The sequence below is a fragment of the Plasmodium vinckei genome, assembly GCF_900681995.1.
Source record: "Plasmodium vinckei vinckei genome assembly, chromosome: PVVCY_13".
In the NCBI taxonomy this organism is placed as follows: domain Eukaryota; phylum Apicomplexa; class Aconoidasida; order Haemosporida; family Plasmodiidae; genus Plasmodium; species Plasmodium vinckei.
Genome location: NC_051305.1, coordinates 862,237 through 887,481, shown reverse-complemented (window position 1 = coordinate 887,481; position 25,245 = coordinate 862,237). Strand labels below are relative to the sequence as shown.

The 25,245-nt window shown below is 22.8% G+C and overlaps 6 protein-coding genes across 6 annotated transcripts; 3 read left to right on the top strand and 3 right to left on the bottom strand.

Annotated features, from left to right (window-relative positions):
- Positions 1 to 1,249: 1,249 nt before the first annotated feature.
- On the bottom strand, positions 1,250 to 3,038 carry PVVCY_1302280 (conserved Plasmodium protein, unknown function; the record flags this gene model as incomplete). Its single annotated transcript, XM_008623903.1, has 2 exons — positions 1,250 to 1,382; positions 1,540 to 3,038. The coding sequence occupies 2 exons, from the start codon at positions 3,036 to 3,038 to the stop codon at positions 1,250 to 1,252; spliced, it is 1,632 nt and encodes a 543-aa protein (XP_008622125.1).
- A 1,326-nt stretch (positions 3,039 to 4,364) lies between these two features.
- On the top strand, positions 4,365 to 5,657 carry PVVCY_1302270 (vacuolar protein sorting-associated protein 4, putative; the record flags this gene model as incomplete). The annotated part of the gene is made up of 1 exon (XM_008623902.1): positions 4,365 to 5,657. One exon carries the CDS (start codon positions 4,365 to 4,367, stop codon positions 5,655 to 5,657), a length of 1,293 nt encoding a protein of 430 aa, XP_008622124.1.
- Positions 5,658 to 6,315: 658 nt separating this feature from the next.
- Positions 6,316 to 15,066, bottom strand: PVVCY_1302260 (conserved Plasmodium protein, unknown function; the record flags this gene model as incomplete). The annotated part of the gene is made up of 1 exon (XM_008623901.2): positions 6,316 to 15,066. One exon carries the CDS (start codon positions 15,064 to 15,066, stop codon positions 6,316 to 6,318), a length of 8,751 nt encoding a protein of 2,916 aa, XP_008622123.1.
- A 2,097-nt stretch (positions 15,067 to 17,163) lies between these two features.
- Positions 17,164 to 18,930, top strand: PVVCY_1302250 (conserved Plasmodium protein, unknown function; the record flags this gene model as incomplete). The annotated part of the gene is made up of 1 exon (XM_008623900.1): positions 17,164 to 18,930. The coding sequence occupies one exon, from the start codon at positions 17,164 to 17,166 to the stop codon at positions 18,928 to 18,930; it is 1,767 nt and encodes a 588-aa protein (XP_008622122.1).
- Positions 18,931 to 20,430: 1,500 nt separating this feature from the next.
- Positions 20,431 to 20,943, top strand: PVVCY_1302240 (thioredoxin 1, putative; the record flags this gene model as incomplete). The annotated part of the gene is made up of 2 exons (XM_008623899.1): positions 20,431 to 20,458; positions 20,657 to 20,943. The coding sequence occupies 2 exons, from the start codon at positions 20,431 to 20,433 to the stop codon at positions 20,941 to 20,943; spliced, it is 315 nt and encodes a 104-aa protein (XP_008622121.1).
- Positions 20,944 to 21,581: 638 nt separating this feature from the next.
- Positions 21,582 to 24,005, bottom strand: PVVCY_1302230 (conserved Plasmodium protein, unknown function; the record flags this gene model as incomplete). The annotated part of the gene is made up of 1 exon (XM_008623898.1): positions 21,582 to 24,005. The coding sequence occupies one exon, from the start codon at positions 24,003 to 24,005 to the stop codon at positions 21,582 to 21,584; it is 2,424 nt and encodes an 807-aa protein (XP_008622120.1).
- Positions 24,006 to 25,245: the final 1,240 nt, after the last annotated feature.

Sequence of the window (25,245 nt, the reverse complement as noted above, 5' to 3'; positions counted from 1 at the left end):
ATGTATGTTTATCTTTTTATGTTTTCATTTATTTTAATTCAAACTGTTAAAATTAACGTGGAAAAAAATATATATATATTAAAAATGAACCACGAAAAAAAAACAAATATAGGATATAAAGAATTTTCAGAAGTTCAATGGGTGTATTATTGCTATATATTATTTATATAGTTAACCTATATTTCATATACTATATATGCAAATAATTTACAAATCATATGATATTACATATAATGCCATTATATATATATACATAATTAGCAACATTGTATTTTATGCTATATATGATATATTATGTGGCATCTATTAATTATAAATTATATTCTACGTAAAAGTGATGTTTTTTTATTCACTTTTTAAGTTCGAATTTTAATTATATTTTTTAAAAAGTATTTCTTTTACGTTTATAATTTTTCCATTATATAATTTTTAATTAATGAAAATAATTTTAGAACAAAAATTTATTAAAAAGGTAAAAAGAAAAAAATAAATTCCCCAGTAAAAAAAAATGTATAATAAGCCGCATATATAATGTATAATTATATTATGGAATACCCGAAATATTCTATATAATTCGTCATTTTTATAATTGCCCAAAGAGGTAGCCCCTATTCCCAGGTATACAATATATATATATATTATATGCATTGCTATTAATTTTGTATGCATATGGATTGAACATATATATTGCTCAGGCAAGCTATTATTATATTTCATTGGTTTAATTATTTTTATTGGAAATGCTTATTTATAGAAAATACAAATTGCAATATATGCATATATTTATATATATAATTATCAAACATATATTTCATTTATTACAAAATTGGAATTAATAAATTCTATATTTTTCTGGAATATTTTTCTTAAGAAAATGTTGTAGCATTTTCCATATAAAATACATATATGGTGGTATGTATTTAATAAAAATAAAATTTAATTATACCAATGAATATAATATATTTATATTTATTTAATTTTTGTGTTATTTAAAAATACTGTATTATTAATTTATGGTTTGTATGATAAAATTTCATTTTTTTTTTAAGTTTACGAAATGATTGGGAATTAAATATTAATTAAAAAATTCACATAAAACATATCAAATGGGGGAAATAAAACATCAAATTTTATGGCCACATGTATATATGCGGTCCTTTTAATATGATAGTAAAATAAAGTAAAATTATGAAAACACACAAAAAAAAAGTAATAAAAAAATTCAAATATATATTTGAAATATACAAATTTATTCACGGCTTTTTGCCATTTTGCTTAGCTTGAAAGCATAATCTTGAACAATGTAAACAGACTTTTCACAAATTTTTTTCATTTGAATATTTATGTCTTTTACTCGGTTAGCTGTTTGAATAACGAAATCCCTAAAAACAATAATAAAATAAAAGTTCATATATAAAATTTTTGGCAAATGCATATAGCAATTACATTAGTGGAAGAATATTCATATTTTTAAATTTCTGTAAAAAAAAAATATGTATATATTCACACATGTAGTAGCGAAAATGTTTTTTTCCTTACTTGGGTGACTCAAAATGCATAAATGCTCCCTTTGTTGTCATGTATACATCCTTTGAAAAGTTAAAGACATTATCTTTTATACCATAATAAAAATTAACATCCTTAAGGTTATTAAATTTTTCCCATGGAATGTTTTGAAAAGACTTTCTATATGGGTTACATATAATTTGCATATTTTTATAATGATACTGAATGGGTTTAAATATTATTTGACTTTTATAATATGGAAGTTCAAAATTTAAATTTTCCAAATTTTTATTAACATTAGTGTTATCTTCCTGTGCTAACTCTGGGGAATATATATTTTGTTCTATTAATAATCCAAAGCATTTTTTGACAGCTCGTTCTTTGGAGTATATATGAGTACCTATACATATGCTTGATTTTAGATTTTTTTCATAAGGTGTTAAATATAAATCATTGTATACTGTTTTTTTTTCTTTTTTTTTGTCCTGTTTTTTTAAAAAATAGGATTTAATCATGTTATAATTTTTTAAAAATGGATTTTCTTCTTCATTAGTATCATTACTAATATTATTATTTGGTATAGTTTTTTTTTTGTCTATCTGTTTTATTTCTTTTTGGTTTTTTACATTTTCACTTTTCGAGGGAATATTTTTATTATTCATAATTTTATCAATTGTGTCTTTTGTATATATTTTATTAAAGGGTATCATTTTATAGAGATAAAATGCATTATTATCATTTGACCCTAGACAACTTATATTAATATGATTATTTATATGCAAAAAAGAAATCCCTTTACATACTCCTATGGACTCGAAAATAAGATTATTGTTGATGTTTTTTTTAACAAATTCATCGTTATATGTATCTACAAAATTTATATAAAATTTCCTTTCTACATTACTATCTCTTCGTTTTTTTTTTCGGAATAAATTACCAGGAAAATCATGATATTTAAAAACATCTAAAATGTTTAACTTATCATCATCGTATTCTTCTTCAAAAAATTTATTTATAAAAAAATCATCACTAAATATTTCACTACGTTTAGTTGTTTTTTTTCTGTGGATAGGTATAGCAAATTCTTCTTCTTCAGGATTATTGTTACGTCTTTCTTTATTATTATCATTATTATTTTTATTATTTTTGCTATTATCGTTGGCGTTGTAGCCATTAGTATTTGCATTACCACTCTGATTATTTTCCTGATTAGTCCAATTTTTATTTTTATTAAAGTGGATTGCATATTCATCATCCTTTGGTTCTATAACGTCATATTGGTTGTCCTTTTTTACAAACGAATTATGTAAATAATTATCAGAAGATGGCAATTTATCATATTCTTTCCTTTTATTTATTTGTTGTTTTTCTATGTTAGGATTAATATTGTTATATTTTTCTTTATAATCAACATTTTTATTTTTATTTTTAATTTTATTAATGGATGTTTCTACTTCTTCATTGTCAAAAGGTATATTAATATTTTTTTCCCCTATTTTTTCTTCATTCTTTTTTTCATCATCCCAATTCATTTTTTTTTGTAGTTATTTTTTATATAAAATATTTTTGACAAAAAAAAATAAAAAACAATGATTACATGATATTTATATAATAAAATTTAACTATTCATCTCGTTCAAATTCAAATATAAATATTTTTTGAAATTGCTATATAAATATATTTCAGTATTACTTTGCTGGTGTTTTAATGTATGCCATTTTTTTTTGATTGTATTATATCTAATGCATACATATAATTAAAACATTATAAAATCAATCATATATAGAAAATAAATAAATATAATTTTCTTATATCTGGATTTATTTCGTTCAATAATTTAATTTTCCTATATAATATATATATAATTTTTTTTACTTTTTATACAAAGGATTTTTTAAAAATATGCATTTATAGGTTTTTCATTTTTTACGGTTTTGAATGAGGTATTTAAACAGGACAATTGCATATTGCTATTCAAATGTTCAATTTTGTATGCTTGTTTTATTATATACAATATATTTTTAATTATTCTTTGTTCGCTTAATTCCAATTCTTTTTTATATTAACAAGTTCCAGTTTCTTTTTTAACCCATTCGAATATGCTGAACTTTTGGATTTTATTTTCCCCTAATTATAATGTATCGAACAAATCCGGAAACAATATTCAAAAATATAAAAATAAAATCATAAAAAACTTTCAACGTACGAATATGCACAGGGGAAAAAAATATATTTAAGTTATAAGATAAATAAATATATCATATATAAATATGTGGGAAAGTCGTTCGCACATTTTTACACTTTTTTTCTTTTGTGTATAGTAATTATTTTAATTAATAATATTTTAAATATAATTGCGTATACTCTTGGTACAATATTAAATGAAATATTCTGGTAAAGATTTAATAAATTATATGTAAAAGGACATTTCTAATATATTTTTATTTTGATACATATTTGAAAAAGCATATTAAATAAAAATAACAAAACACATAAGTATATATTTATTTATGTTTCAAACTTTTGAACAATTAAGTGTAACATTATTTCTTTCAGACCATTACTATTGGTATTATATTTATGGTGACTTTTTATTAAGGTAAAAAATTAGTTCTTACTCCATTTTAATTTTATTTTTTCAAAATTTTCGAATGCCCATAAACCGTCATAGAACTTATAAAATAATGAACAAATGAGCATAGTGATACTACATATCTACACATTATTTTTGAATAAGAAATGGATATATAATATTTTTTTTAATCAACATATTGGCATTTAATATATTTGAGATCTTTTTGCAACTCGGTGAACTTTTGTATATAATTATTGTCAGTGTGATACTTTAAAAAGGGAAAATGGATTCAGAAGAGACAATTAATTTAGCAGTAAAATATGCAAAGGATGCGGTTGTAGAAGATGAAAAGAAAAATTATAAAGAAGCCTTAAATTTATATATCCAGAGTTTGCAATATTTTAATTATTTTTGCAAATATGAAAAAAATGATAATATTAGAGAATTGATTTTAAAAAAAATGGAAGTATATATTACTAGGGCTGCTGATTTAAAAGAAATGATTAATAAAAAAGAGACAATAGAAACAAAAGAAAAGGTTGGCACTTCTGAAGAAGCTAAAGAAAGTATGAAAAAACAAATAAAAGAATTTATATTAAATAAGGATCAAAATATAAAATGGTCTGATGTGTGTGGTTTAGAAACAGCAAAAGAAATATTAAAAGAAGCGGTCATATTTCCTTTAAAATTCCCTAAATTATTTAATTCATCCGCATTACCATATAAAGGTATATTATTATATGGGCCACCAGGAACAGGAAAAACTTTTTTAGCATTAGCTTGCGCTAATGAATGCAATATGAATTTTTTTAATGTATCATCTTCTGACCTTGTTAGTAAATATCAAGGAGAAAGTGAAAAATATATTCGATGTTTATTTGATACAGCTAAAGAACATTCACCAGCAATTATTTTTATCGATGAAATTGATTCTTTATGTGGATCACGAACAGACGGTGAAAACGAATCAACGAGAAGAATAAAAACAGAATTCTTAATAAGTATGAGTGGGTTAAACAATTATAAAAATAATATTATTGTTATGGGTGCAACAAATACCCCATGGTCTTTGGATAGTGGCTTTAGACGAAGATTTGAAAAAAGAATTTACATCCCTCTTCCAAATTTATATGCAAGAATGAAAATATTTGAAAAATATATAAATAAAGCAAAATCTAATGACCCAAACGAGGAAAATAATACTACTGCTCATAATATTACTAATGAGGATATTAAAAATTTTGCTAATATAACTGAAAATTATACTGGTGCTGATATAGACATTATTTGTAGAGATGCTGTATATATGCCAGTAAAGAAATGTCTTCTTTCAAAATTTTTTAAACAAGTTAAAAAAAACAATAAAATTTATTATATGCCATGTTCTCCAGGGGATCCTGATCCAACAAAAATTGAAAAAAATGTAATGAGCATAAATGAAAATGAATTATTATTACCACCATTAACTTTGCAAGATTTTAAAATTGCTATATCTAATTCAAAACCTTCTTTGTCATTAGACGATTTAAAAAGGTATGACGAGTGGACAAACCTTTATGGAATGAATGGTACATAAATTATTGCCATCATTGTTCGATATGGAAAGCACAATACAAGCTGTATATGCGCATATATACAAGAGAAAATGAACTCACATGTTTATTCAAAATCCACAATGCTATCATATGCATACATAAATACATTGCCGATTTTCATCTCCATGTTTTTTCCGTTTTTTGGTATTTCAAGTTTCAAGAGATGCATTAAATATGCTTTTACTTATTAGCCTATACTTTCTAAACGGTTTAAGCGTAAATATCATCCTCTTTTATATGCCTATCATCTTATTTTTAAAATGATGGGAAAAAATTAAAACTTTTTTCAAGTGTATAATGTTTTTTTTAATATTATACTAAGTGATATCATTTTATTTTTTAGTAGACAAGTTAAAACGGGATAATATTATGTATATTATTTCATGCTGTTATTTATTTGCATATTTGTTTATTTGTTTACTTTATTTTTTCGAGACCAACAAAAATTCAAATATTACAATAAAAATTAAATTTAATTATGCATTTTATTGCCATTTATGGTTTATTAAAAATAGAGATAGTTTTATAATTAAAAATATTCAAAATGAATTATGTAAAATGAAATAAGTTAAAAAGACATTCACATGAAAGCCAAAATTGGATATATGGGTTTATACATATATATGCAATTCCAAAAAATTATATACTCTTTCTTAATGAGATTAATTTTTTCCGTAAAAAAATTAGTGTGGTTAAACATTCACAAGACATATAATGGTCATATAAAGTTTGACCTTTTTCTCTCTTCGAATTTTTTTTTTTGTAAATTTCATCACATATGTCATTACTAAATGGTGTTATGATTTTACGATTATGATGTAATATTGAATTATAGCAATAGTCACAGAGTTTTTTATTAAATTGTTCGTCAACAAGAGTAAAAAGATACGATGGGTTAGATTTCGAACCTTCTCCATTTTCACTATTATTATTTTGTTTCTTCTTATATAGAAAATGAGATCCGTTCATATTTAAAATATAATTAATTATATGATATAAATAGGGAAATATATTTAATAAAATGTTTAGTATGACATAATTTTTACAATATATTGCTAATGCCAAAGCATGAATAGGTAATTTTAATAAAATAAATAATCTTAACAAAAACCAAACAATATCATTTTTATATATAGAACATTTTTGACTAAGTGAATATTTATTTTTATGTTTATTTGGGTTGAAGTTTTCACTTTTTTGTTTTTTACTTATATCTATTATATTATTAGTAATATATTCATATATTCTTCTTTTCATTATATATTTAATATATTTCTTTGAGCCACTTTTATTATTTATATTAGATACATTAAAAAAGTAAAACAAATATTTCAGTGTGCTATTTATTGGGATATACTTATAGGCTGATGGTGCAAAACTTGTTTCTAAAAATGTGTAATTTGTCAATTTATTATAAATATTATAAGTGTGTATATTATTTATATATTTATATCTTTTATTTTCTAATTCTATTCTTGTTTTTTTCTTAAAAGTTGGTTCATTTAAATCAACAGATTCCTGTTTTTTTTGCATATTTTTTTTTTTCAAGCAATTTATATTAAAATGATTTTTAAATGATTTATAAATATCCATAAAATGTATAGCTTTGAAATTAGTATCGAAAAATGTTTTATTAATGCTTTCATTTTCGTATTCGATTTTTTCAAAAATTGTTTTGAGATTTTTCATATATTCTGTATAACTTCCATATTCTGTATAATTAATATGGAAATTTGTCTTTCCCACATTTGAGGTATCATCATTTTTATTTTGGTCGCTAGATTGGCTATTTAATTTATTATCTTTCTTCGAAGATTCTTCTTTCTGAAATGTGGAAACATTTTCAACGGATTCAAAAGATTTTATATTATCTATATTTTTTTCATCAATATTAGATGGATTCATAACCTTTTTCAAGTTCGGAGAAGAATCGGAATAGCAATTTTTACTAGTACAAAATTTGGATTGATTATTTTTTTCTGTTAATATATTTTCTTCATTCAAATTTAAGAATGAAAATTGTGAATTTTTTAAAGAAGTATGCGCAACATCTATTGGGCATATTCCCCAAAAAAAATTACTAAAAAAATTAGACTTAAAAAAATATATATGAGAAAAAAAAGAGGCAATGTCAATTTTTATAGAGGTAGCAAAATAATATAATTCATACCATAACATGTTATTTATATAATAGCATATTATATTTTGTATTAAAATGATAAACCTAATATATATATTTTGCACTTGTAAATAATCAACAGATTTTTCTGCATTGCCTATCTCATTTAATTTATTTTTTTCTTTTATATCATTTTCTATGTAATTTGTATCTGAATTGGTTGCTAACTGATCAGTATTATATGAAGGAAATAATAATAAACTACTATTAAATTTGTATAGGTTACTAAAATTGTTTGCATTATCTTTTGAAAAGTGTATTATATCTATATTGTAAAAAAATTCATATATAATTTTATTCATTTTAAAATTATTGATAGAAAAAGGTTTTATTTTTAGTTGTCTAAATTTGTTTGTTTGGAATATTCGATCTTTATTATAAATAAAATAATTCGAATTTTTACTTGAAATGTTTTTATATTCCAACATATTATTATGTGTGTTCATTTCTTTGTCGCTATCTTCAGTATTTTGTCCATTTTTTAAACTGTCTTTTTTGTATGATTGGTCAAATAGATATTGTAAATGATTTATATCAATAGGTTCGTCGTGCTTGATAGTATTCAAATTAAATAAGCATAACAAAAAAAATATATAATTATCTAAATTATTTCCAGTTTGATTGTTTAAAATTTTTATTAAATTTGTTTTATCTAGCCCCAAATAGTTCCAATAGAATATATTATTATCCTTATTTCTATTTAGCTCAGAAAATAAAATAGACATATAATGTATTAAATTTATTGAATAATTTATATTACTTCTTAAACTAGTACATAGAAAATACATACAATAAAATTTACGAATGTCGTATATTCCTACATAGTTCTGAACATTGACCATATATAAAGAACATATATTATATCTTTTATTGTTCGATATACATAATTGCATAAAATCGTGAGGAGTAAAATTTCCAAGTGAATAAATTATTATAGCACTAACATAGGGATCCATTTTTCTTAATATATTTATTACTACTTCAGAAATATGGGAATTAAAATATTTTCTTAATATTTTTAATATTGTATACAAAAGGAATACGTGTTTCTTTTTCAATATGCATAATAAATAAAGTGCAATATAGTAAACATTACAGTTCATTTTATATGCATAGTCGCTTTTTATTTCGAACAAATTATGTTTTGGCCTATCTTCTATATTACTTGCATGCTCATAATTCTCTTTAATTGGATCTTCAGTTTTTTGATTGTTTTCCGGAAGAATATCAAGTTTATTCGCCATTTTAATAAAATACAATATCATGAAGTGTATATACTCATCCTTTACATTTCCTTTGAAATCTTTTATTTTTGTTGCATAGTTAAGTAACATGCTCGATTTTAGTTTGTTTATAAAATCATAAAATTCTGCATTTTCCGTGTGCGTATCCCTTAGTTCATTGTTTTTATCTTCTTTTTGTGTCCCATTACTATGTAATACTTCTTTATCTGCACAATTAGTAGAGAAATTATTATAACTATCCTCGTGTTCGAAAGAAGAAAAAAAAACGGAACTCTTTTGATGCAAACTACTTAATATAATATTTAGTAAATCCTTTTCTTTTTTCTTTTTTTTATAAGAATTACTCAAAAACAATGTATACAAAATAATTATGACGATATTTAAAGTTGTTTTTCTTTTGTCTTTTGTAAAAATTTTATTGTAATAAGGATGATCGGTATTTATATTGTTTATTAAATTATAAACAATATTATAAGCTGTAACATAAAAATCGTTTAATGTGTTAATACACTCATATAAAATCATTTCGAGTATATTTATTACACATATATTATTTTCCATATAGTTTACTAATGTTTTAACTATTAGAGATAAAAATTCTTTTTTTTTTTCTATAAAATCGTCTTGATAAATAATTTGGTATTTATTTGAACTGTATGAATACACATCACTATATAGTTTAAAAAATTTGAATAGAATTATATTTATATAAGTACTTATTTTAAAACTAATTTTATCAAATATAAATGAATTGATGTTTGGTGTTGTTACTTCTTTATCTCGTTTTTTTTTATCTTCGTCAGTTTCTATATTTTCTTCTTTGTTATTTATGGATTCATTTGATAATTGATTTGATATAATATTTACAAATAATCCTACAGAATTAATAATATGATGAAAATGTATAATACTATTATTAGTAGCATCATTTGGGATTCTGTTCAACATTATATGTCTATATATTATTAAATTTGCATTTGTATATTTATTACTATCAAAATAGTGACAATTTTTTATATGGTTGATTAATAAACAAAATTTATTTGAGCATTTACTTATACTTATTGCATCCACACTATTTTTAACGCCACAAAATAAGTAGCAACTACTTTCATTATTATTTACTTCGTCCATAATTGAATATAAATTATACTTTAGTATTTGCTCACTAATTTTACTTAGTTTATTCGTATTCTTATTTAATAAATGCGAAAAAAATAATGAACAGAATGTTTTTTCTAATATCGAGTATGTTTTATTCCATTTATTCCAATGCTTAGAAATATATTCACCTTCTTCACATTTTAGGTCCGAATCATTTGGGCAGCTATAATTTTCTTGATTTTGTTGGGCAGTGTAATGTATATTTTTTTCCACCTCCTCACAATTATTATAAGATAAAAATAATTTGTTAAAAATATAATTCAAATTATTCATATATGTTGGAACGTCTTGTATTGATGAAATCCAACTATCCATTTGTTCATTATTTTTTTTTTTTTTCAAACGAATCAAATTACTATAATTATCCGAATGCTCATTAAGCTTGGTTTTCAATAATTTTTCAAAAAAATGATATCTTTCATTTCTTGTATTATTATCTAATGCTTTTAAAGAAAAAAAATCAAACATAAATGGGTCATCAACATTTTCAAATGTATTATCAAATTTGCCATCATGTTTGCTATAATTATCTGTCTCTTCAATATTTTTTTTTTCTTTATGTGTATTCGTTTCGCTTGATTCCCCAGTCTGGGCACTTTTGTAGTCACTACTATTAAATAGAACTTCATAATTGTTAATAAGTTTCAATAAATCCCTATTTGGATAACATTTTTGTTCTTTAGATAAATCAGATAATGCTAAGCGACGATGAACTAATTTCATGTTTATTCTGTTTACATTGTATAAAGTATAAGCTATATAATAGTATAATAAATAAATGTAATAAAATGGGTTTGGCCATATATATTTTATTGGAGTGGGCAAAGAACAGTTAACCAAATTATTATTGTTTCTTATTACTTGTAGATACTCTACTTTTTTGTCATATATATGGGTAAACTCAAAATCATAAAAATTATTATCATTATTATTACTGATGTCATTATGAGTATTGCCCTTGTATATGTGCAAAAATACTATAGAATTGTCATAATTAAGAAATACATAATTATATATATCAAATAAAGCATAAAAAGAAGAGGGCTCAACAAAATTATTATCCTTATTTAAAGGTAAGGCAAAAACCATTTCTGACCTCATAGAATATTCTAATTTGTTTGGATCGGAATTATTTTTTTCTTCAATAATTTTAAAGCACAGAAAATTATAAAATGCATCTAAAATAATTAGATAATTCTCTCGTGATGATATATTCATAAATTGCTCGTTTTGTGCTTTTGTTTCCTTTTCGTGTCTGTATTCTTGTTGAATACTTTTTCCACAAAATACATGAGTTAATATTGGTCTATATAGTAATTTAATAGAGCATACATAATTTGTAAATTTCATAATATTATTTATATTATATAAATATATAATGTAATAAAAATTATTTGTATTTAAAATTTCTTGATATTCCCCATTTAATTTTGCAAATTTTTTATCAATGTTTTTTTTGTTTTCTTCATTAATATTTACAAAACGTGTATTATCCTCAGCATTATTTATGTTAGAAAATTTATTCGATTCATCGAAATAAATATTTTTATATTGTACTTCATGATTATTTATAGATTCCTTATTATTTAGGGCAGTATGATCATCGTTTTTTCTCATATTGTTGGTGTTATCTTCTTTATGCAACGTGATTTTTGGTTGAATTGGATTTGTTTGCGTCATTTCTGTAAATGCATGATGTTTGGAGTTTTTAATTTGCTTTTCTTTATATTTTTCTAAAAATATGTTTGTACTTTTTTTCAAAAAAAAATGATTATAAAAAGAACGATAGGGCTTTGAATAAATATTCCCTTTGTTATTATTAAAATATTCTTCAAAAAATTTATAATATAAATCGCTATCATCATGATTATAATTAAATAAATAATTTAGTAGAAATAGATTTTCTGGGTTGGTTCCGTCTTTTTGAAAATTCTCTTTGTATTCTTCGATACTGCCATCAGTATCCAATGATGTGTCCTTTTCATCCCATTCATCTTCGTCCTCATCATCTTCGTTTTCATCGTTTTCACCTCCTTTATTTTCACTGACTTCCTTCTCATCAATCCAATAATTTGTGTCTCTGTCATGCATTTCATTAATTTCTTCACTTTCGTAATCCATTTTGAAGAGATCAAAACTGAAACCCTTATCCTTCGAAGTGGATTGATTAAAAAATATACTTTCACGACGTTCATTGTTTTGATGGGTTATTTTGAAATCTTTAAAATTATTTTCATCATATTTATTATGTAAGCAAGTGGCAAAAAAAACATCATCAAATAGCCAACCACATGGATAATTATGAAAAAAAAATTTAAGCAAATTGTCATCAACGAAATGTGAAAAATTTCGTGTCTTAACATTATAAATCGAAATTGTTTTAAATATAACTAATATATGTGTGTTATTAAAATTGAGGTATGCTTTTTTAATAAAATTAAATGGAGTATTTACTTCTTTAATATTTATAATGTTTTTTTCGTGATCATTTATATTGTAATTATTTATATTTGTATCAAATATAACTAAATTGTTTAGACCGATATATATATTTTTCCTAAACTCATTAGTATAATAATTACTATTATAATGGAAAATTTTATTTTGGCTATATATATCATTTAAATATATTAAATTTTTAACATTAATATAGTAACAATTTTCATCACTTTTAGTAGTACAAAATAACTTGAAGTCATTAAAAGTAAAGGATATGTTTATGTATTTTTTTTTTCGATGTAATAAAACACTTTTCGTTTGTTCATGCTTATTTCCTTTGTTTTTGTATGTTGATAAATTGCTGGCACCAAGCTGATTGTTATTTAAATTATCCAGAATAATATCAGAAGTGCTATCTAAATTGGGCATACTATTATTTCGTTTTTGTTTTCCGCTCGATACACCATTAATATTCTTATTTTCTGAATAGTATAATGTTCCATTTGTATTAAAAATGTGGAAATTATTTTGATTAAACGAAACAAGGAAAAAATTATTTTGTCTATTCCATACTAAAAAATTATAATAATAACATGAATTTTTGTAACCACTAAATTTATCAATAGTAAATACACATTTTTTAAAAATATGTTTACATATATAAGGATTAATACTATACGCTTTAATAGTATAATTTTTATATATTATCAAAATAATCTTTCTATAAATATTTATACTTATATCTAAAACAGATGAATCTACATACATTCCTATAATTTGATTGTCTTCTTTTTTTTTTTTTAAAGCATTGCTTATTCTGTTATTCACAATATTTTTATTTTTATTGCTTAAGTTAGCTAAATTTTGTCTTAGAATTTCATGTTTGTTTCCAATTGTGCCAATCGCTTCATTTTCATGAATAGAATGCCCATAATAATAACAATTTTTATCTTGAGGAATATTAAAAAATTTGTGAAAAAATGAAAAAATGTAAAAATCATGAGTACCGCTTATTAATAACAGATAATCATTATGCATACTAAATTCGACCCTTTCGACCCCTTTTATATTAATACATTTTTTATATTTGTTATTTTTTATTTGTGTAGAAATATTATTTTTTTTAATAAATTTTTTTAAATTATTTTCTTTATTATTGCTATATAAATATGTAGGAAGTTGTTTTTTTTTAGTGTGCGCCCCTATTTTTTTTCTTTTTTTCATTTCCCTTTTGTTTTCTTTTAAAATGATGTTCCTTCTTATTTTGTTACAATAATTTAAAGAGTTTCGATAAAATGGAAAATTTCGAAAACACTTATTAATTATTTTTCTATTTTTGAAGAAAAAAAAAACGCGAGGTTTTATATTTTTGTACATATTTTTTCCATTGTCCTTTTTTATGAGGCCATAATTTTGTATTTCTCTCAAAGAGAATTCATCATTCTTGCTATTATCACTACTATTATTTCGTTTTTTCTTGTTTTTTTTTTTATCAGCATTTGTTATTTTCACCTTTTTATTGGAACTCGGTTTCAGACTTGGTTTGCTTTTATTCCTTCGGTAATATATTGAGTTCAATCTTACAATTTTTGTATTGGCTATAATTCTTTTAACATCAGTTACTTCATTTTGCTGATTTAACTTTCTGGTATTATCTAGAACGGTTTGAATATTATCCGAAATAAATATTTCGTCAGTTTCATAAGAAAAAAATAAAATATTATGTTTGGTAATAATCAAACAATTCGATGGGATGGGCAAATGAAGCACCGTAATAAGCTTTATGCTAGCAATTGTATTAGTTTGCTTTATTTTTTTTCTATAAATGTTTTTTATATAGGTAATATATTCATAATATTCATTTTCATTTTCACTTGATGTGTCAATATCATTATCTAACATAACAGTATTTCTTTTGTTAACTATATTATATACATATACATATTTAAAATTATCTGTTATAATATATATAGTATTATCAAAAGGTGATAGAAACACCTTATCATGACAGCCATATTTTTTATATGCGTTTTCATAATCCAAAGCATAAAAATTGACAAAACGAAAATCATTATTATCAAATATATATAAGCAAAATTTTGTAGCTACATAAATAAAAGAATTACACGTGCTTGTGTTTATGTAAATTACATTGTCATTAATATTTGTGTGCCCAATTTTACCATCAACATTATCAAAGTTGCTACTGCTGTTACCCTTCGAATTCTTATTGCTCCCTTCGATATTACTATTCACATTTTCACTACTCGGGTGTTCATGATTCAAAATCACATTATTTTTAAATTTAGGGTAACTATGTTTTTTATATATTTTTAGTTCATCTTCTTTATCTAAGCATAACATTTTTCTCCTTCAAAATACACATTCCGTTTGTCCCTTTTAATTTGTTTCCCTCAATAAATAAATATAAATATATAATTTTTTTCACGCAAATAATTATTTAAATATGAAGAGGAGCATAGATCACTAAAGAACCCTTCTACATAACAACCTAAACATTAAGTGCGTGAATTCGTTTTTCTAAGGATTTATTCCAATCGCAAATTCGAAATATATATATGCATTTTTAGCATGGATAAAATATATTACGAATATATGCGAAACGGATTTTTTATGTGTGCATATTTTTTGGTGTCATTCTATTTATTCGAGAGCAGATTGGAAATATAATCAAACATGCTTCTTCTAGCACACATGTGTATATATGAACAAAATGATTTTCTATACACAAAAAAGGGATATTATAAATGAATATGCATATCTAGCATATAATTTTAAAAATATTTTTGTTGTATTTTATTTGCACATAAAAAAAAGAAAGACGAAAAAGAAAAGCTTTAAACTATCTCCTTTTCTCGTATTTTATTGATGTTCTTAAGTTTATTGGTGTTCTTCTCAATTCGATGTTTCGTTTCTATTATATTTTTCGATAATATTTGCAAAAAAACATAATAAGCTTATATGAAATTGAGAAGTTTTCTCTATATAAGCAAATATATATGTGGAGAGGCTAACTTTAAAAAGTATTTATCATTTTTTATTTATAATTATCTCTTTCGATTTCCTCATTTATTGATAATAAAACATTATTTTGTTTGTGTTATTTGTATTATCGATTTTAGTTATTTATGTGATTTTTAATATTATGACAAAATGACAAATATTTTATATGATTTTACAAAATAATAAAATACTATACATAACGGTATAAAATGTTACAGGAAAAAAAAAAATAATAATAAAAATTAGCGGAAAAAATATTATAAAAATTCACACAAAATATCAGAAAGAGGGTCGTATACAAAGTATTGTATATATTGTTAAAAATAAAGTAAAATATAACTACTTTTTAAAAAATCCCTATTAAGCCAAAATAAGCAATATTAATCAAAATATTCATTCTAATATTTTAAGTATAAGGAACGATTGTGTTGCCTCTTTGGATTTTGCATTTTCATGTATACACCGTTTTTTATACATATAAATACTGGAAAATTATGTATTTAAAAATTTTATATAAATTTATATACACAAAAAAAGAAGAAATAAGGATTTATATAATGTGATAACTTATTTTCCATGTTTCATTATACTTAATTATTTTCATCATTTCCAAAAAAAGTAAATGCGTTGTTGTAATATTATTAAATTTCTACACTCTAAAAAATGAAGTATATATCTTTATCCAAAATATTATGTATGCATACATAAATTATTTTATTTTTTTTATGAAATTTAAAACGTCAGAAAAATTAAAATATAGAAATATTTAAGTATGTACATATATTTATATAAGCAATATATTTTGTAAAAATATAATAAGGGATATTAATATGTATATATTTTTTAAAAAATATAATTACAAATATCCATAATTTAAGCCCCAAAAAACATTTACAATTGTTTTATATATTTTTTACATTTGCATATACATAAATGGATATGAAATATTAATTAAAAAATAATTAAATACAAAAAATATACACGCATACATATACTTGTAATACTAATTAATGAAGTTACACTGTTGTATAAATGTGGTATATATTTCCATTTGGTAAAAAAATTCCAGAATTAAAGCAAATTTAAGCATGTAACAATTTCATTAGTAAAAATACATAATTTCAAATTAATTAACTAAATTGACAAAAAAAACGAAAAAAATATTGTTTGCGTGTAAAGAAAGTATTATATTCCGCTATATCATATACAAGCCTTTGCATTCGATAAATAGATATATTAAATGTTTTTTTTTTATTTTAATTTTTTCCATTAAATACATATATGCGCCTACATGTATATACCGTTTTTAGTTTCCACACAATAAAGAATCATTTTTTTTAATTTTCCATTCTTTTCATATTTCTATATGAACATATTGTTCAATTCCAGATACAAATTTACATTAGCCAAACACTTGTATCCGCTTATATAAACAAAATGACTTCAAATAAAAGAAAAAGTAAAAAACTTAACTTGCTAAAGGATCAAAAATTTTTGACGAAGAAATATGTAGACATGAACGATCCAATATATGATAGTGAAATAGAAGATGAGAATTGCTTTTTTACTGTTGTAAATTCAGAGGAAATTGAATACTCTCAAAAAGTAAATAAAATGAAAAATAAGATGTTTGAAGATCTTAGTATGATAACATTTGAAGAGTTTGAAAAAAAATGCGATTCATTAATTAACAATTTTTTTACAAGTTATAATTTTAAAGAGTTTATCGAAAATTTAAAAGAATTAAATGAAAAGAAATATAATGATTATTTAGTTTTACAATTAATTAAAAAATCGTTTGATCGAGATGATGAGTGTCAAATAAATGTATCATGCTTATTAAATTTATTAAATATTACTAACTTAATAAATCAAGAGCAAGTACATAGAGCCTTTGAAAAGATATTATTAAGTTTAGATGATATAAAGTTAGATTGTCCATCATGTTATGAAATATTTTTAAAATATCTTAGATTTAGTACTTTAGATAATGTAATTGATAAAAATTACATATTTAAATTGCCTACAATGTTTTTTGATAGCTTAAACATCCAAGATATAGATGAAAGTTCATTAGGTATAGAAAACGGTAAAATTAATGGCGATGTTTCAGCCTTTCCTGATGATGGAAATATAAAAGAAAAAAAACAAACTAATTTAGACGATAAACCAGAAGATAAGGGAGATGACGATATGTATGAACAAAATAATGAAGATGTAGAAGAGAAGAAAAAAACAAAAGATGAAATATGGAAAGATACACTATATTGGGTCTTAGAATTAAATATAAAAGAAATGGAGAAAGAAAAAAAAGAGTTTAAAAAGAAATCAAGAGATTTCTTATGCGATTTTTTTAATGATGGAAATATAGATGAAGTTATTGAATTTTTAAACAATACAAATAGTTTATTTCATTATGAATTTATTAGAATAAGTATAATAGAATCATTTAGTAAAAATAATATATGTAGAAAATTTATATCCTATTTATTGGATAATTTAAGTGAAACATATTATTTTAAAAATGATATTATTATAGCATTTATTCGAATTATTGGATATATAGATGATTATGAAATTGATTTCCCTAATTCAAAAGAAATGATATGTAAATTTTTATTAAGATGTATTTATGATGATGTATTGTATCCCGCTTTTCTAAGTGATATATATAAATTACATATTGGGGGTGTGACTGGTATGATGATATGCAATAAAACACAACAAAGGGTTATTGATAAAAAGACAAAAAACTTAAATAATATAAATTATATATGGGATGAAGATGATACATATGAAAAAATGAAATTAAAAAGAAAAATTAATAATACTTTATTAGAATATTTCTATTTATATATCGATGAAGAAGAATTTTATTTATATCTTGATGAATTTTTGCCATCTTATCATGATTTATGTAATTATGTTGTTAAAAAAATATTTATACTTAATGTTGATATTAATAACGATATTAATTTGTCTTTGAAATTAGTTCAACATTTGGTAAATAAAAATTTTATATCAAAAAAAAATATTGAAGAAGGTATACAAGAGGTTCTAAATTCATTAAGAGACATTATTTTGGATATACCTAAATATCCTGAAGATTTGAAAAAAATTATAACACTTTTACTCGAAAACGATTATATATCAAACGAAGTTTATGAGAATGCTATCAAAGAAATCCAAACCTTCAATATATAATTTGTAACTTATGTTTTTTACCTTCCCATATGTGTTCCTATATGATATAAGCTACATGGATGTAAAAGATTTATGATTTTTCCATACACCATATACCCATGGATTTCGTCTTATTTATGGCCCCATTATCATTTCACTCCAAAGCTAAATAGAATTTGCGCATATAAACATGTGTATTATTTATAGGTTATTATATTGCATGGGCAAATATATGATTTACATATACACTCATTTATTTTATGGAGTATTTGTGTATACATATCAACCGAATCATTTGTATATTATATAAATAACATTTATAATATGCGGGTATTATTTATATTTTGCTACATACTAGAAATATATATTGTGCATGTTTGCACATATATGTGGATATAGTCGACTATATATTTGTAATACCATTGGTATATGTATAATTTTATATATTATATATGTAGAAGATTATTAAGATGGATTAATATTCGAATATGTTTATTTTATTACTTTATTTACAAAATTATATGTACTAAATAAGAAAAAGACGAAAAACACATTTTTCTATTTAAATACAGAATTTGTATATATTACATATGTAACCAGTTTCACGTGCATAATTCCCATATTATGTGTTATATGTACAAGTTGCACACCGTTGAAATGCATATCAACATTTATTTTTTCCCTCTAAATACTAATAAAATATAACATTATATTATCAGACATTTATCTCCAAAAACAAACTAAAAAAACCTTAACAAACTCTTGCTGCTGGGTATATTTTACTTCTTTTTTGGAAATTTTTTATAAAATTAAATGCACTATAATGTGCTAAAAAAATGAGAGAAGTATATTTTTTTACTCACTCATGGAAAATTTATAAAGTTGCCAATTGCATATTTAAGGAAATAAATATGCATGCCTTTTTTCCATTTTGACGATTTATATCTTTTTATTGTATATCATATATAGCTGAAAAGCAATTGATTCTTTCTTAAAATTTTATTTATAATATATTTTTTTGTCACCTGATTTTTTAATTTGTAATCCAATTAGTACACCTTTTGAATGCTTACACATAAGGAATATATGAAATAAACAAAATAAGTTATTCAAATAAAAATAATCAAATTGCAAGAAAAACAAGCAAAAGAAATAAATGAGTAAAAAATAAATATGACATGTAATTACGTAATATTTATTATGTATGCATAGGACGATGTACCCTTTTCTCTCTTTTTTTTTTTTCGAATAAATTCATTCGATATCATATATATTAAAATGCCCATAAAAAAAATCCAATACTTTTTTTTATATTAAAAATACTATACGCATGCACATAAAAAATTTTCTTATAAAATTAATATCATAATATTATATAATAGAGGCTTAAAAACATTAGCATATATTTACAATATATACTTTTATAATTCTTATTTCACATTTACAAAATATTCTCAACAGTTACTTTATATACAATCCGCTTATATTTAAAACGTATATTTTCCCTTATAAAAAGCAAAAATGGTTCAAATCGTTAATAGCTTAGCAGGTTAGTTTATTTTTATTTGTGTTTTTATAATTATGCTTTTATTATATATATATTATATAAATGAATATAGCTCATACAATTATGACCATTCCATGGGCTATTAAGAAATGTATATACTTATTTATGGATTATGTGTAACTACATTTTTCAACAATGTACATACACGAATATATATTAATTAATTTTTTATTCCATTAGAATTCGAATCTGCAATTTCTCAAAACGAAATAGTTATTGCCGACTTCTTTGCCGATTGGTGTGGACCTTGCAAAAGAATAGCTCCATTTTATGAAGAGTCATCAAAAAAATACACGAAGATCACTTTTATAAAAGTAAATGTGGATGAAGCTTCTGAAGTTACAGAAAAAGAAAACATAACTTCGATGCCAACCTTTAAAGTTTACAAAAATGGTGTTGCTGTAGATACATTGATGGGGGCTAATGAGGCCGCTTTGAAACACCTCATTGAGAAATATGCATCATAAGATTAAAAGTAACCCCAAAACAGTAAAACCATATATCATGGATATAAATATACCTATGTAATGCATATAATACATATTTACCATTTTGGTATAACTTAGAAAAGCGATGAGTACTTGTTTTTTTCTCTTTTTTTTGTATGCATACATACCCATTTTCCATTACTAATTCATAAGTGATAAATTGACGAAAATGAATGAGTGCGAACATTTATATATATAAACCGTATCATATGTAAATTACACTAAAAATAAAAACTTGTAGCTTCTTTTCTCTATTTAATAGTGTGTCACATATATATATGCTAATAAGCATAATTAAGATATCCCTAAACTTTCAAATGATCAATATAATTTTTCATTTACCATAATTTTTATTGTTCGGTTTTATTTATCTAAATTAATATGAGCAAAAAAAACAATATGTATACATTTATAGTAATTTGGTATATATGGATACTGTGTATTAACTCTCTATGGGGAATTGTGTTAAAAGCAACTAAACCGCTGTTCTTCAATATAGAGTATAAGGGAAAAAATAAATAAATGTACACAACAAAATTTAATTTAAATTATACACACAATGTTATGCATTTTTCTTATAAAAAAGGATGCAAACGACGTAAACATGTTTATATTAATTAATTAAGAACATTGAAGTTAATGCAATCCTTTATTTTTTGAGATATGAATTCTTTAATTTTGTGTTTTAAATGATAATCTCCACATAATGGTATATTTTGCTTTTTAATTGATTTGTGTTCATTTTTTTCTTTCTCATTTTTTGCGTTTATATTGTAATAGGCCGGATAAGAATTCTTAATATCGTAATAATCAAAAGTGTGATCTTTTACGTCTTTTATATTATCCTCTTCCTTAATTGGATTTATTGTTAATTTTCCTGTCATTGAATTAAATTTACTGTTTCTGAGTATTTTTATTGTATCTTTATTTGTTTTATCTAAATATTGTTCGAAAATTTTTGCGGAATTTTCAACGGATTGAATATGATCATTAGGGCTCATTGAAAATCTTTTTCCATTAACTATTCTCCATTTATTATTATATTCAATTATAGTGTCATGGTTACAATTTGTTGTAACTCCATTTTTATTTTCTCTTGTCAATCCTTGAATAATATTAGGTACATCAAAATTTTGGTCGGTATATAATGTAGGTTCAGGAAGACAATCTTTTATTTCATCCAAATTGTATTGATCTTGTATATATTTACTTAGGTGTTCCTTTCCACCTTTATATTTGTTAATAACATCATCTGCATCTGTACTTGTTCTATTACCATGGGTGTTTGAATCTACATCTTTTACATGTGTTGCATTTTCTATTTTTGAATTTTGTTCAAAATTCAGTGCCAATGCAGAATTTGTCTTTAAAACATCATAATTTGTATTCTGCATAATACTATGTCTGTTTAAAGAGTTATCGTTACCCTTTATAATTTTAACATATTGATAATTGTTATCATAATTTTTAGAAACAGGAGTATTATCTGGGGAATAATAAATATCCTTATTTAAGATGTGACAATCTGTGGAATTTAAATTTTGTGTAAATTTCATTTTTTTATCCTTTGAACAATTCTCATTAATATTTTGATCTAAAACTTTAACTGTAATAAATCCATGGTTAGTCGCGTCTTTTTTATGTTCTATTATTTTTCTAGTGTTATCATTAGGCATATATACATTGTGATTATTTAAATGTGAGAAGTTGTTATGCATATTATTTATTTTTAAATTGTCAAGATTAATATTTGGCAAATTATATATGCTTCTCATATTTTGTATATTATCAATATTGCCTTCAGTAGGTTGGAGTCGTGTTTTTTCCATTTCTCCAATATCATCATTTTCCTCCGTTTGTTCCTGTTCAGACAAGTAATTTATTTCGTCACTTTTATGTATACTATTTTGTCCATATGAATACAAGTTACTTAATTTATGACCACATTTCATTGAAAAATTCTGATTTTTAATATCTGAATAATATTCTCTATGCCTATTAAAGTTGTTCGACTCATTTTGAGAAAACGATTTATGCATAATTTCTGAAGTACCACTTAATATATCATTTTCTCGTGAACTACATTGATAAGGGTAATAATCAGAATTTTTTGTATTTACATTAAACATCGGATTATTATTTTTGTATTCATTTGTCATATTTTGATCAGATGCATATACTTCATCCTTGTTATGCCTAACATTCGTATATAAAGTTTGGCCCCTTTTATATTCTCCACTGTGCTTATTATTTTCAATAGGAATTCGATGGTCCCCACCTGCAGACATATATTTTTTGAATATTTCTGAAATATTTTGATCTGAATTAATATTTATAGTATTTTGAGAAGCTCCATGATATTGCATTTGATCATTATCTAATAAACTTTGTTGTGAATCGTAATTCGTACCTTTTTCATAATCTATTTGCGCATAGTTTTGTTTACTATTTTCTTTATTGTGTTGTTCTTCTGAGATTGTAAATGATTTTATTGCATCATTATTTTGTTTAATTAGCGGATTTAAACAATTTTTAATATCACTACTACTATTATCATTGTCTTCGTCATTTTTTATTGTTTCGCATGATATTGGCTCTTCATCTATCGACCCACATTTTGATTTACTGTAGTAAAGACTTTTGTCTATGTTATTAGAAAGATTGTCTTTTTCATTTATATTATATACATTTGTTTGCACAAAATGTTTTTGATATTCATACACACCCTTTGAAATTATTTCATCATACGCTTTTTGATGTATATTATTTTTGTTGTAATTTATTTCATCCACAGTTTGATAATTCCTGTGATAATAATTATTTCTATTACCATTGTTATTATTATTGAAAAATTGGCTTTCATACTTTTTCTTTTCGATATCTTCTTTTGGTACTACGTCAAGATCCTTATTTTTTCTGGTCTTTAAATTATTATTATTATTATTAATCATGTTTTGATAGGAATAAGAATTCATATGTGCATTTTTTTTATTTATTTCATTCTCATTCAGGCTTTTATTACCATTATAAACGTTTGTCATTTTTACAATTTTGTTGATAAAGATATATTTGTTTAATACTTATTCGAGATATGTTGGTGTAACTATAAATTTGATAGCATAGCTTTATTAAACAATTAAATGTTAAGCTATGAACATAAGAAAACAAACAAATAACACCTTTTATCTTTATAGATACATACGAATACTATAAGAAAGATATTATTAAAGACATATATATGGTGTATAAATGTGGTAAAAACCAAAAAAACAAATGAAAAAACCTTTTAATTAATAAAATAATTTCATGGTTTTTCTTAAAAAGAGTATAATCAATACAACATAAAAATTAAAGTTCAAGTATATAATTTAATTAAATAATAAGTAATTTTTTTAGCTATATGTGTGTATTATTGAATTCGCTTTATCATTTAAATATCTCTTTGTTTGAATTAAAAAAAATGAATAATAATTATTATTGACAATATTATCTTTTTCAAATGATACAAATCTATAATAATGCATAGTAAGTTATGCATAATTTTCTTAATTAGCGTCTTTATATGAACAGACAAACAAACAAGCATTAAAAAATAATTTTAAGAAATTTTTTTTGTGTTTAAGGATAAATATCTTATGTCTTTGCAAATTGCATGAAGAATATTATACATAAATAACAAATAAGAGTTGATATTTTAGAATAATAAAAGAAAATGACAAAAAAATAAGAAAAAAAATATAAGATATAATGAATAAATTACAAATAAATTAGAAAAATGCTGGAAAGTTGAATGATACTTGACATACGTAAAAAAATAATATATGTCTATAATGGCTCATATCGTTTAAAAAAAAATATTAATGATACGCACTAAAAAAAATATTAAGAAGAAATATCAGTTAATTTAAATAGTTAAGTATGTGTGTAATTCGTTCGTGTATGACATTTAATGCTAATTTTCCATATATTTCCATTTATTGTGTATATCAAATATTTGCATTATATTATGAGGGGTACCGAATATATTAAATATACAATTATTAATTTTTTCCCTCATTTCTAAGAATGTTCTAAATTTCAATTTAAATTTGTATATATGCATATAATTATTAAAAAAAATAATTATAAATAAAATAACCATTATAATAACCATAAATAAGATTATCCTAAAACAAATTTAGTGTAAATTTTATATTAAAGGTCACATTTTGCGATAATACAATTTTGTTAATTTTTTAATTACATGTAAATAGCAATATTTATATTTGAATATATTTATTT